This window comes from Oreochromis niloticus, linkage group LG7 (genome assembly GCF_001858045.2).
Source record: "Oreochromis niloticus isolate F11D_XX linkage group LG7, O_niloticus_UMD_NMBU, whole genome shotgun sequence".
NCBI classification, from domain to species: Eukaryota; Metazoa; Chordata; class Actinopteri; order Cichliformes; family Cichlidae; genus Oreochromis; species Oreochromis niloticus.
In genome coordinates, this window is record NC_031972.2 from 56332260 (window position 1) to 56347098 (window position 14839).

General features: G+C 38.7%; 2 protein-coding genes across 5 annotated transcripts in view; one reads left to right on the forward strand and one right to left on the reverse strand.

Moving 5' to 3' along the window:
* LOC100697491 (ELKS/Rab6-interacting/CAST family member 1) overlaps positions 1–2512 on the reverse strand; it is a 22718-nt gene extending 20206 nt beyond the window's left edge. The window contains exon 1 of the mRNA XM_025909461.1: positions 2400–2512. The gene's annotated coding sequence lies outside the window, so the exon portion shown is untranslated. The remainder of the gene's footprint in view (positions 1–2399) is intronic.
* LOC102079935 (serine/threonine-protein kinase WNK1) overlaps positions 2021–14839 on the forward strand; it is a 27734-nt gene continuing 14915 nt past the window's right edge. For 2 of the 4 annotated variants that reach the window (XM_025909460.1, XM_025909459.1), the window contains exons 1-4: positions 2021–2242; positions 3896–5149; positions 13302–13474; positions 14255–14475. In XM_025909460.1, coding sequence (XP_025765245.1) covers positions 4364–5149; positions 13302–13474; positions 14255–14475 — 1180 coding nt within the window. In that variant the 5' untranslated portion in view covers positions 2021–2242; positions 3896–4363. Of the gene's footprint in view, positions 2243–2560; positions 2696–3895; positions 5150–13301; positions 13475–14254; positions 14476–14839 lie in introns of those variants that run through there. The other 2 variants (XM_025909458.1, XM_025909457.1) reach the window with 2 other exon arrangements.

Below are 14839 nucleotides of genomic sequence, written 5' to 3' on the forward strand. Positions count from 1 at the left end.
GAGATCCAAGCACCACAGGAGTTCTCATCCCCACGGTCAAGTACTGTCGATAAACACCGTGTTATTTTGATTAATTATTAATTTTACAATTGTAAATGTGATAAACTACATTAGAGTGTATGAAAAGGCTATTATTTTGAAAAAAAACACCACAGTGACTTTCTTTTACATATTTCCTAAAGCCTGATGAAGAATTGGTCATGATGGCTCAAGTTTGTAATAATTTTTCTATTTTATTTCACATATTTGACAAGGTAATAATTTTACATCCATTGAGTTATGTTACACATCACAGCTAAAATATAAAAGATTGCATCATACTTAATTACTCATTTCTAACTGTTTTTTATTTTTATTTTATTTTCATTGTTATAGCAAATAAATGGTTGCACAAATGGACAAAAACACAGTTTTAACAAAGGTGAGTGAAAATAATAAAGATAATCTCCTGAAGGGTTTGCATCATAATTGTTATTATTAGTCTGTCATTCTGTCTACAAGGCTGAAAAAACTGAGGGAAAAAAATTCCTAAAAGGGTTTAAAACTGCCAAAAGATTAAGGTAACACATGTGACAAGAAGATAGTCTATATTTATCTCTAAAATACATGTATAAAAAAGATTTAATCCACAGACTTGTTTGGACTAATTTCACTTTAGATCAATAGTATGCACCCTCACAGTGTAACTCTGTCAGTGTCAAGACTGTCTGATTTTGGATTTCAAAGTAAAGGCCTTCAGAGATGTCATATATGAGCTATCTTTGTATGAATTTAAAATGCTATTATAAGGAAACTTGCTATTTCCACAGACCAGTTGAACGGGATACACCCTCACAGTGTTACTCAGGCAATATCACGTCAGTATGATTTTGGATGTCAAAATAATAGCCATTTGAAATAGTTCATGTATGCTTTTTTTTTCATCTCACATCAGAATGCTGTTAAAAAGAAATGTCCTGTTTCCACAGACTGTTTCACTTCAGATCAACGGGCTACACCCTGCAGTGTTACTCAGTCAATATCAACTCAGTCTGATTTTGGATTTGAAAATAATAGAAAATTGAAATCAGCAAGTCTCCTTTGATCAGCATTCTGAAATCATCATCAGGGTGATTATTTTGAAATCCAAAGTCAGACTGACCTGATATTAACTGTATTATAATGAGATGGTATGTACTGTGGCTCAAAATTGGAATTAAACATTTAAACATTTTTAAGAAAACCAAAATGAGAATGCACTTTGATTGCATCTTACCCTAAAGGATGTTGACACTTCCATTTGTCATTGTTGATTTAAATATGATACAAACTTGGTTTCCTTTTTCTAAAACTTTTTTCTATATACTGGTGTTCTGAATGCAGGTAAAAAAAAAAAAAACTCTAGTCAAGAACTGTGGGTAATCAAATTTCAAAGGACGATACTTTTGTCATTCACTGAGTGGTAAACACTGTTAGGGTGTGTACTGTGGATCTAAAGTGAAACTATTATGTTAAAACAGCATATACTTTTCAAATTTTAGTTTTTCTATTTAAATTTGGAATATATTTGTTTTAATAGTATTTTGTTTTTTAGATTTAATTAATGATTTCTATATATCATTAATAACGGACTAAATGAGTAGATTGACTTGGAGATCACTTTAATTTTGAAACCAGACCTTAGTTTCTCTTACCGTAATACCCATAACATAAAACAGCGTGGGGGCTGGCTCAATCGTTTCGGTAAAATGATCCAGCTCATTAAATTCAAGGGTGCACATTAGTCCGCTTTATCTTCCCTCAATTTAACTTTTCAGAAATGGGCTCATTTATTGGGGGGCCCTCTGTGTAGTCGTCCATATTTAAGTCTTTTTATTAATTTAAAATCATTAATTAATTTTGAATATGCTTATTTCGTATGATTTTAAGGCTTATATCGTTTAGTTTCTTGGTAAAATCAAAAGCAAATGTGACAGCATCAAAGCCCATCAAAGCGATCGGTTTGTGAGTGTGTGTGTGTGTGTGTGTTATGGTTATGAGGTCATTCTCCGCCGGCGCAGGCGCTTTGTGCTGAAACCGTTTCTCTATCTAACTGCGCTGCTTATTTGAAAACCCCAATAATCGCAGCTTCGGTTTTCACACTGGGGAACGTATCTATCTGACACTTAGCTACACGTGTAATCTACCTGTATTCTGTTTTTACATCTACGACGTCGCTGTGAGGACTGCTGAAACGCCACTGACCGTCACTTGTCTTATTGAGGTAGGTCGCTTTCTGCCACCCGGCACAGCTCAACGTTAGCGCTTGGCGAGCTAACCTGCTAGCTGCTAGCAATATTAAACTCACAAGCGCTAAGGAGTTAAACTCAGCTTATCATTATCAAACAGAAATAATTTTTAAATAACGTAAGATAGCCTACCACTCAGCTATGGATATTTGACTTGGGCCAACAAATTAAAACAAACAAACAAAATAAAATTGCGAACTGCGTAATAACAACAACAAACGAGCGCTAATGTTATCAGATGGCGTTAAATTGAATGGAGCAGCCAGGAGGCGGGTCTAAGCGCGTTAGGCCACAAGAAAGACCCGCCTAGCTAGCTTTGAGTAGATGGGTAACAGTCATTGCTTTGGTAGCTGTTCAACCGATTACACCGGTCTAGCGCATCCGGTGTGATGTTAACCACTCAGGGATGGAAACGGGACCCGAATACGGTAAAGTTGCTAATTATAGCTTATTTTTAACGCTTACATGGGCGTTAAAACGACGAGAGTGGTGTCAGTAATGTGGAATCGTAAATTATTAAAAGGGAATATATTTAAAGACGTGACGCGGAAATTGGTCATCGTCGGTTATCGGTTCTCTGGTAAGGATTAGCCAGCGCCAGCTAACTAGCTGTTTGCTAGCCGTACTGGTTAGCTCGCTAACAAAGAGCCTCTCCTCCTCCTCGCTTTGAACGAGAAAGTCGTTGTAGCTATTTCAAATTGATGTGCTTGATACGCGACGAGGACAGATGTGTGTGCAAGAGAGGATTAAATTAACTCCAACTCGTATTGTGTTAATTTGCGCAGCCGTTTGTTTTATTTTTCTGAATGTTATTACAGCCAACGTTATCCGGTTTAGTTCTGACATTATGGTTGCCTGGTCTGGTAATGGCTGCAGCCGTGGCAGGATAAAGATGAATAAGTAACAAGATTTTCCACGCAAGGTTGCATGATTAAAGCAGGAGAGGAATGCCAAGCTGCCACTGCTGTCATAAAATGCTAGATGGCCCCTGTCTTTTGCGGATACAGTAAAAATGTTTATGGCTTTATGCGGCTTTAAGAAATGTATTATAAACTGCGTTAGCCTTTCTGACAATATTAATTGACATTAAAAATGCTAATAATATTTTTCGCTTATATTGAAAACATTGCTTGGATTCTGTAACAAATCTCAGGTGCAGAATCAAATGTCATTGTCGTGTTCCTTGTGATATAGTTAAAATGCTTAGTTTTGCTGTGAGATAGTTATAGATAATAGCTTGTGTTTAGTTAACTAGTCAGTTGAATTTTATTTTAATGGAGCACAGCTGAACAATACCACTTTAAAGGGAAATTTGCTATGTGTCACATGTGCTAGGGTAAGACCAAAAATCTTTTTAGAGTGTTGATCTTATTTCTAAACCATAAATGATCTGGTGGTTAAGTGTATTACACTGTAAATGAAGTCACGTTTTAATTCTTAGATTCTGGTCTATAAGCTGTACTTAGCACTAAAACAGTGTTGTTAAACTTTTGTTAAACTGTATACACTGTAAAATCTGTCTGCAAAGACTTAGACTAGATTTTCACAAGTCTTGTTGACATTTGACATAATGTTGGCTACTTTTCAAAACATGTCAGGAAGCTTTTGTTTTGTATTTTCTCTTGCAGTAATACTGGACTGGAACAAATTGAGACTGTCAGCTCATCCCGCCTTTGCCTGGACTGGGGAGTTTAGTGCCTGTGCCTGTTGTAGGCTGTGTGTGTTTGTTCCTCACCAGTGATTCCTTATGCTTGATCGAAGCAGCACCCTGTGTCTTACAGGATGGATGGTGTGGACTTAAAGAGACCTGTATATCAACATCAGCACTTTGTGTTCTGCTGCAGTGTTCAGTCCCTCTCCATTTGTAAGAGAACACATCTTGTCTTACACCTTCAGTCCCCAAAATATATTTATAAAGATAGTCTTTGAGCAATAAAAAGGGAGAGCTGGAGATAGACATTGTAAATCTTTCTTTTTTTTCCTTTTTGAAGCACAGCTAGATATTGCTTAGATAAGCCAAAATGGCAAGCATGAAAATATCCTTATTTTAATTTTTCAGTTATCGTACCTCCTTAACTCTTAGTGTGAGTGGTGGGATGTCGGAAAAGCCAGATGACAAAATGGTGAAGTTCCTGGCTCCCCCTCAGAAAAGTGGAAATGGCCCTAGTTCTGGTTCAGATTCAATGGTTGGTGAGGGTCGGCCAGTGGAAGTGAGACGCCGGCATCACACCATGGAGCGCGATCGATGTAACCCTGAACACCGTTTTCTACGTCGCAGTGTCATCAGTGATTCTAATGCCACAGCTTTGGCCCTTCCTTTACCCAGCAAGATCCCCATCCCTACGCCTCAGCTGGTTCAGCCACAGGAAGCAGTCCCCCAGCAGCAAAAGACTGCTGGTACTCACTCACCCAAGGCTGAACCAAGTTTATCTCAAAATGAGAAGTCTGTGGATGGTGGAACAGAGGGAGAAGGAAAAGATATAGAAATAGCCAGGGTGGCTGTAGTGCCTTCACAGCAAGAGCCTGCTAGAGTGCGTGACATCTGTGATGGAGAGGCAGTAGTAGCAGCTCACACGACACCCAGCCTGGAAACGGAATTGCCAAGTCAAGTCGAACCTGAAACCGGCACTGAGGTGAAGGTACAACATGAGGAAGGAGAGGAGGCAGATAAGGACGCCAGAGCCCGAGCAGAGGCGGAGCAACGGGAAGCTGAGAAAAAAGTCCAAGATGACATCGAGGAGGCTGAAACTAAAGCAGTGGGCACATCACCTGACGGACGGTTCCTGAAGTTTGACATAGAAATTGGACGTGGCTCTTTCAAGACAGTCTACAAGGGCTTGGACACCGAGACCACTGTGGAGGTGGCTTGGTGTGAATTGCAGGTATGAAAATGATTGTATATAACGATTGTACTTTGTAACACACACACATTGCCTCATTTCCCCCCGCTTTTTTTTTTTTTGGTATTATTTTTTTGTATGAGTCAAAACAATTTCCGTTCACCCTGTTACCTGAGCTGCAGCCACTATCATTTCCTTTCAACCAAGCATAGCCAGCATTTCCTGATTGTTTAGCCCTACATTTTTCATCAAATCAGCCAAAGAAAACTTCCCATTTCCTGATTTGACTTCACTCTAAGAGACTGGCAAGTTATTTGGTGATATCAGTGCTTCTTTGATGAATGATTATTCCTTTATGACAACCTCTTTGAACACAGGAAATTATCTTTTGACAAAATGTGTGCAGGATTGTTGTAGTCATGATAATGATTTTCCACACTTACTGTTCTTAAGGGGATACCGCTAGAAAATCTAAATCTAGTTTCTGGTATCTAGTGTAGAAATATAGAAAATGCAACTTCTTGAAAAATCACTTTACTCCCAGATTATGGGACCTTTTGAAGCTGTGTCTAAAATTACATAAAAGATTATAAATCTCAGAAATCCCATTACTACTACTACTACTCAGCTAATAATGGCAACAGCAGGAATATTTAAGTTGACTTTAACAAACATTCAGCAGTCTTAGTCACAGATCTGAGCTTTGACCTACTTTTTAATGGATTTTTTACCTTTTTTTTTTTTTTTTTTTTTTTTTTTTTTTTTTTTGCTCGTAAAAAATTTGTTCTGCTGTCTGTCCAGTTATAGCAGCTATATAGCCCAGAGCAAAGTTTAACCTCATTCACCACATGAATGTTTGCTCTCACTGTCATGCTTTACCCTGCTATGAGAGCAGTAGGACTCACATGGCTGCGGAGAGAACCACAGTAACACATGCTCTCTGGTTTCAGAACAATGTGAAGATTACAGGCAAGTTCCCCTCCCCCCCTCACACAATCTCACGCATGCTCAGTGCATTCCTTTTTTGAATGCTTGCCTGAATGTAAAATGGGTCACATTCCTCACTGAGGAATCTCCTGCGTGCAGCACTGCAGGCTGACCTGCCAAGGCCTGCTTGTGAACCATCAGTCCACCTCCCATTCTCTTTCAACTTGCTCACATTTAACTTTCCTAAAGCTCATATATCTTATGTATAATACTTGGGTATTAGTGCAGTATAAGATGGGATACCTTTTTAGTTGTGGTTTAAACTGCATTTAGTGGTAATTTTTTTTTTTTTTTTTTTAATTTAATTTGACCTCAAGACAGACTTCTTGCAGCCCCTGAACTTTCCACTAAGGTTGTTCATAGTAACATTTTTATTTTCGTCTTGAGCTCTCAGTTAGTATCACATCTGCAATTTGAGTGAACATAACATCTTACCCAGTAAATTTATGTTGAATTATTCCGAAGAGGGGGGGGTTGCGGGTCTGTCACTTCCCAAGCCAAATATGCGGATCCATCCGCTGTGGCGACCCTTTGGGAAATTAGGGGAGCAGCAAAAGCTTTTCCAAACAGCTGAGTTCTACTATTCTTGTTAAAGTCTCTTTCTGTCATTCTGCCTTTAGTTGAGCTAAATCTGCCACAGCCTACTAAGAGAGAAGTCAGTTGGGGGTTTTAGAAAAGAGTGAAAGTGAACTGCTGCAATGGAAGGATGGAAACAAAAAACAGAACGAAGATACAGCTTCTAAAACATAAAAAAAATAAATCTTTTATCCCGATATGAGACTGAAGAAGTCACTTGGATGGGTGACGAAATGTTTCTCCCACTGAAAATGTTATGTCCAGATGAACAGAATCAACCTTTTGGGTTTTATCCCAATACTCTTGCTTTCATTAGTAGTGAAACCCATAAATGTAACTGAATTCTAGTTAGGTTTTTGTTCACTTGGCACTCCTTGCTTTTTCCTTCCACTGCCACCTCAGAAGTTTCAGAGCTAGAAACTTCAGCTGTACGTGAGAAGCTGAAATCCCCTTTACACGTCAGAGGTTTTTAATGTAGTCCCACGGTCATCCAGGTGTTATCATGCCTTCAAGATGTACAAAGATGGTAACACTGGGTGGTATATGTTTACACACATTATTTTATTTAGATATGTTATCTTACCCTAGTTTCATTAGTCCAGTGTAAGGGGCATTTAATGATACTAGAAGTGCATGTATTTAATGTAACAATCACAATGAGATTTAAGAATGAGTTGTTTAAGAAAGGAGTAGAGACCCAAGAAGTTAATTTAATTGGCGACCTGCTAATACTTGAGTCATTGGTGCACAATAAAGTTTGCAACATATTTGTTAAGAGTTTGGCGTGTCAGCTATGAGCAATAGCGTATCTTGTGGCTGCTTGCTGGTGAAACGAGCCAGGCAGGTTTCCCCTTGTAGGACCTTCAGTTTATCTCTAACATGATTAAAATGAAATAGTCACATTTGTAGTCCCATGCCTTAATGCTCTTTATACACACACACACACACACACACACACACACACACACACACAAATGAACATGTAAATCTTTTTTTTTAACTCTGACCAGAGGGAGCAACTGCAGGTTATGCAGCGACTTTGCCTGAAAACTGTCTTTGAAATTTTAATGAAATGGCCCTAGCTTATTCAACCTATAAGGCAATCTGTGCTATAATCGACTGAGAATTTTTATTTGTTCACCTTTATTCACCCACTAATGAACCCCCACAGTTGTTTCACACTGCACATGTCTGAAGAATAAATAGGTCACCCCAGAGAGGAAGTTGAGGAGGGACCAAAAAAAAAAATAAATTTAGGAACCTCCCCTTTTGGCTCACTATTGCATTTTCAACTATTCGGTCTTCCAGTTGCTGCTTCCACACCTCCTTCCTCTCAAATACAGATTGAAACATGAGTAAGAATACTCCAGGCATCCTGTATAAACTATGGCAGCCCACTGTCCAGCTGGCCGATGGCATCCGCTGGAAGTGACACGCTACACCAAGTATTTTAACAGAGACCTCATCACACTTCATGAATCAAGGTTTTCAGGTTTACTGTAAGAGTTTAATTTTCTAATTGTGACAAATTTGGATAGAAATGTCACTGAGGAAAGCATTAATGGGATTGCTCTAGGGCTGCCACGATTAGTCGACTAGTCACGATTACGTCGACTATTAAAATCGTCGACGACTAATTTAATAGTCGACGCGTCGTTTGAAGCTTTGTAAGATCCCAAAAGACGCAGGAATAAGTAGTAGTATTTAAGAGTGTAATAACGGACTGAAACAGAAGATGGCAGCACTGCATGTACAAGGATGCCAGCTGCCGTTAAACCCCGAAGAAGAAGAAACTGTGTTCCAGAATTCATAGCGCGGCCCAGCGCAGTTGTCAACAATGGCGGCAGCTAGTTAGTTTTAATATTACAATTATTATTCTTTCTGGGTCACAAAATAAACGTTTAACATATTTTCAGGTGTACATTTTACGTCCAATGGATGCATGATCTGATTAGTCGACTAATCGCAAAAATAATCGGTGACTAGTCGACTATCAAAATAATCGTTTGTGGCAGCCCTAGATTGCTCACTAAAAGCACAAGGTAGGCGGTAAACCCTATCTCAGCCTGAGGTCAAAGACTGGTGACAAGAGGAACAAATATGTTGTACCAGTTTTACAAACAACAGTAGAACAGAAATACTTGGTGTGATACTGGTTCCCTTCTCACTCTTACTGTATAAAGGTCATGTCCTTTTTAGCTTGAGTCACTGATTTAGATTTTGAGAACACTATGGTAATTTCTAACCTTTATTCAGTCAGGGTCATGCAGAATATTTCTTCACAGGAAGAACATATTTGGATGGCTTTTTATTAAACCTGTAGGGAGCTGGTGAGGAAATAACTAACTTTGCAGTTGTTTTTTTTAATTGTATGGTTGGACTTTCACTCTTTGAATGGCATTCTGAACAAAAACTTTATTCCATAGGTTTCAAAGTGATACTATCAAACGTATCAAATTTAAAAATACCTTTAAAGCACTACATGCTTGAGTTTAGTTTGTATTCCCTTATAATTTGCGTGGCAGTCACAGTGATCTTTGACCTCGATGTCATGTTACATTGTCAAGAGAATACCAAATATTTCCACAGATACTGCATTTAATGCAACTAAATGGCTAACGGTGACACTTTTTAACATGGCTTTCAGCTGTTTGTCACATCTTAGCCAGAGGGCTCCATCTAAACCTTAGTGTCAGTGTCAGAGTAGAGACCCGATAGAGCCGATCCTCGGCATTATCGTTAGCATTTTTTCCTTTGTCTATTTTTAGGCCTGTTAGGTTATTTATGCCGGCCTTTGCCTCTAAGCAGCATTTTCCACTCTGCTTTTGAGATACTGTAGTTAACTGGCCTTCACATCGCTTCAAACACCTTTAAGCTAAAATCATCACTCAACATAGTGTTATTCTTCCATAAGTCTCAGAAGATACATTTGTGCATATTCAGTAATCAAATTGAAAGAGCTGTGTTGTGCTATTACTGTGATAAAACTGATTAGGTACAAGTAGAATAAAAGGGTCAGTAACTACATCCAGAATAATTAAACGTACTAGGAATGGTTATTCTGGAAGACATTGATATTTTAGTATAGTTTATGTTGGTCATTTTAGTTTTTCCATTGTTTTCAGTTTTTCTTGATGGGTTATTTCTGTTTAGACAGTCCCTGTCTGATATCGCTGCTGTTTTCTTTATCTCGTCAGTCACCAATTTTGACCCAAGAATATTTATTTAATTGCCTGTTCAAAGAATTCTATTTAATTTGTATATATCCTACAGGCAACTAAATATAAGGGGAGAAATACATTGTTTAAAGTTCCTATTGACACAAAGTCACTAAAAAATGAAAGAGTTATTTTGACACCCTTTCAGTTGACCTCTCTGCACAGGATTTCTGGAGACAGTTGGGTACTTTCCCAGTGACAGTATGAGCAAGACATGACACAGACCAGAGAGCTCTTTGAAGTAACAGTCAAAAGAGGGTGTGATGTGTTGTCGTCCCTTTTTCATTTAACTTCCATTGACAAAGCAAGGGAAAGGTGTGCCTGGAGTATGTGGAAGATCTTCATGTCCCTGACCATGTTGCACAGCCCCATTGCTGAGGGTCTTGTACCACCAAATTCTCTGGTGGGAACCTGTGATAAATAATTCTCAAGCTGAAGGACATGTCGAATCAGCTTGGTTACCTTGTACCTCTCTGAAATCAGCTCAGGGATAATAGCGGACCAAACGGAATATAGCTTTGGCAGCTGTACAATCAAAAATGGGAATTCAAAAATTGAATTCAGCAAGGACATAAAGGATGACTTTCACTCAGTGTTGGCAGAAATTCTGGCAAAACCCAAACACTTCAGAAAGGGGAAGCAGTGCTTTGTACACAGTGCATGCAGTGGAGATGGAGTGCTTGACACTTCACCTGGACACAATTTGGGGTGTAGCAGGACATGCTAGAGTGGGGATTTTTATAAACCGATCAATTTTGTGTGTCTATAAAGTTAGCTAGGGGGATTTCAAGCAAGTTGAATTTGATCTTAACTGCAAACTATTCTGTTCTTAAAAGATTGCACCCCACCCAAACTGCTCTCAAATTACTGTGCACAGTTGTGGCAGGCTTGTAGCATGCTGGCTCCAGACTGGACCTTGTTTTTGCCTAGTTTCATGTGGCCCTTTTGAAGGCAATATTAGGCTTTGGCTTTGTGTCTTTATTCCATTCGTACATAGCATGTAATGGCCTTTACCTGTCCACCACCTACTAATGCCAACCTTTTTTACATTATTTTAAAAAAAGAAAAAGTTAAATGATAAATGATGGCCTTCAGTAAAAACAAAGTAAGTTAAATATAATGTACATAGAGAGAGTGCTGCATAAACAAAACAAAACGTACCTCAGTACAGTCTGGACGTTGTAGGGCTTGATCAGATGACCTTAAACTCCTCCCCCCTCCTAGTGATGTTCCTATAGCCATAGGCTGCTGCTGATCTCATACTGTGTTTTTAGTTTGGTCTCTCTATGCTCTATTCTTTCCTCTCACCCCCAACTGGTCGTAGTAGATGGCTGCCCCATCCCTGAGCCTGGTTCTGCTAAAGGGTTCTTCCTGTTAAAAAGGAGTTTTCCCTCCCCACTGTCACCAAGTGCTTGGTCATAAGGGGTTGCCTAGGGGTTTTCTTTTTATTATTGTAGGGTCTTTACCGTACAATATAGGATGTTTTGAGACAACTTGTTGTGAATTGGCACTTAGTGTTTTCTCTGGACTGGAATGGTGATCACTCCTTCAGAGGCATAGGCTACTAAGCCTGTACCATGGTGTTAGAGAGGAGTGGTTCTGTACCTACAATGCAAATGCTTGTATTCATACGGAAGTTTCATATTTGGGCGGGTGGAGGTTTGGGTGTTGCTCTGAGGCTGTGAATGCTGCTGTTGATGTTTTGCATGACTGTTTCGACAGAGAGGGAAAATTACTGTCCAGTTGGATAAATGGATAAATCCTCTGGAAAGTAGGTCATTAGGTCCAGTTGCAGTTTCAGTTGGTGGAACCTTAATTCTTCCATCTTCTGTCGCTGCTGTTTCCTTTCAGTGATTCCAGATTTATTGTCCTTCCTTACTCCTTATTGTTGCTCCTCACATTTTTTTTTTCCCCTCAGTTTATCAATTTGTTTCCCTCAGACATTACGCAAATCTCAAACATCCAAGATATCACCCGTTAAGGCTTTTTGGTCAGTTATGTTTTTGTTCAAGTGATGTCAGTTACTGGAACATTTTTGCTATTGCATACATGCAGTCAAGAGCTCACACTGCACTAAAACAATGGGCTGAATTTCCTGGACAGCCTGGCCTATGGCCAGTCCCTGTAGATTTCAAGGGAGGTCTTTGGCTTCAGGGTTTTACCGGGCTTGTTTAACTTCTATGGTTTTACTGCTCTGTAGTCATACAGCCTATAAATGTAGGTCATGCTAGCAGTTGTCAGGAAACTTGAGTTTTTTAAACTGCAACATTTTTTGTTAATATCCAGAAACTACAGGAGGATTTAATGCCATTCCTTCTGCATGCATCAGTCAGTTGATGGAATTTTCTGTCAGACTTGACAGACAATGCTATCAGGTGTACATACATACTGCTATGATTCATTGACAGTTCATCAGCTGCCAGACACTTGACTGTTTGCTGAGAACGCAGCGTCAGCCTCAGTTGCGCAATTGTCTATATATATTCTTTGTTATCTGTGATTGTTCACGTTTTAAATTGTCTTACTGACTAAATTACCATAGTTACTCTCATCTTTGGATGTGTGGCAGTGAAAATCTGAAACCATAATATGGAATCATGTATATTGAACGTGTTAACACTATTTGACAGTGGTGGAATAGGGTTTTTATTGCTCAAAAAAGATGACTCTGCACATGAGTACAGATCGTTTTCTTATACTTGACGTAATGTTTTGTTTTTATTTAATTTCCCTGTTATTTTGGGTCATTCAATTAATGTAACAGGAGCCCTGGGCTAAAGTAAATTAAATGCCACTATCAGTCTTAAATCTTTAGTTACAAGGTTTTTACTTTAACTGTATGTTTTTAGAGTGTATTTTAAGTGTTTTTAAGTTTATTTTTAGCCAAGCTTGATGCATTATTTCTTTGACATGAAGGTCTTCAATGTACTGATATCCCATATTTCTTACTGAGCACTGGCTCTTCTAGCATTTTGTTTTTCTTTACCCAAGGGCAAAGAGAGTTGGGTGTGTTTTTTGGTATGCAGTCATCTTCAATAGAAAACAGACAGCCACATTCCTATATCCTACTCTATCTTTCCTTTTATCAAAGCATATGTGAAATTTTTAAAAAACTAAAAGCATCTTAAAAAACCTTTTCTTAGTTAAACTGCTAGTGGATTAAGAAATACTTTGTATGAATGTGTCTTTGTAGGTTTTCATTCATCCAGCTTAGAAGCTCCAAGCTCCTTAGACTTTGTATGAATGGGTGAATTCAGATACTAAGGAACAGATATAGGGTTCAGGTGTTCCTAATGATAATTTTTTATTACCACACCGTACATTGTACCTTTTCATTATTCCGAATTACATGTGCATTTGTATAAATGGTGCTGCACTCACTGAGTGAAATCTTCCTTTTTCATCCCTTGTAGGATCGTAAGCTTTCAAAGTCGGAACGGCAGCGTTTTAAGGAGGAGGCTGGCATGTTAAAGGGACTACAACATCCCAACATTGTTCGCTTTTACGACTCCTGGGAAGGACCCTCCAAAGGCAGGAAGTGCATTGTGTTGGTCACGGAGCTCATGACTTCTGGCACACTCAAAACGTGAGTTACAATGGCAGGGAATTTGTAGATGCAGAGCATATTCAGTATACACACTGTGATAGGATGGATTCATCTTGTTTTGACTTACTGTTGATGTACAGATGTAAAAGTTCAGATGTAAAAAGCAAAACAAAAAACCTCAAAACCATAATCTTAAAGTGGTCTCTGAAGTTGATGTGGAGCCAGTGCAAGTGACATAGAACTTAGAAGACTTAGTTAGAAGCCTTGCAGTTGCATTCTGAACAACTTGCAGCTGAACACATGATTGGTAGTTGACAGTGAAGTATTAAATCGTTATATTTTCATAAATTTTAACTTGGCTGGTCCGTATGTCAGTGTTAGCTTTTTAACTATTAGAAATTAGCCGATAACCACAGAAGCAATGTAGTTAGCAGCTGATACATTAATGTGAAAGCTAGGTAGAAAACATTATCAGTCCAGCATGTGTGTAACATTAACAGACTGTTAATTCCACAGGATAACCAATTCTTTTTTATTAAAGTGTTTTTTCTCTCAAGAAAAAGCCCAATTGTTAAGCTGAAAGTATGCTATCAGCATGTAGAAAGAAACTGTATCGGTCTACCTTACCAACATAATATGATTAGCAATTGAAATATGTATCTGTTACTAGTAACAAAGCAGTATGTGCTTTTCTAATCTTATTTTAAAAATACTTCTTACTTTTTTGTCATCTTTTTCTCCTGTAGTATTGTAAATGGTCGTAATCGTATAGAGTTTGAAATTCTACTCTAGTGAATAATATGATCTGCTTTCCTGTAGATATCTGAAGCGGTTCAAGGTGATGAAAATTAAAGTGCTGCGGAGCTGGTGTAGACAAATCCTGAAGGGCCTCCACTTTCTTCACACTCGGGCTCCTCCAATCATCCACAGAGACCTTAAATGTGACAACATTTTCATCACAGGCCCCACAGGGTCTGTCAAGATTGGAGACCTGGGACTGGCCACTCTCAAACGCGCATCCTTTGCCAAAAGTGTTATAGGTACGAATCCAGTGGGTTTTCTGTTTTCTGTCCTGCAATGGGACAGTACCTTTTCTGGGGCCATGATAACATGTTTTATGGAAAATTATGGTGTGTAGATAAGAGATTTTTCTTTGACTTGTTTTTCTGACGATGTGGTTCAAAAACAGACCACAGCGTTTCAGCTGTCTCTCAAACCACAGCTCAAAAGGAGGCCAAATACTGTGGTAATCTTAGGAAGATAACCACAAGGTTTTCTCTCTCTGCACTCATACAGTAACTTATCAAGTTTGGTCTTTGTACAGAGTATTTCTGTTCTATGTTTCTCCACAAAGAGAGAGTTTTTTTTTTTCCAGGCATCTACTGAATGTAAGTAGCGCCTAAC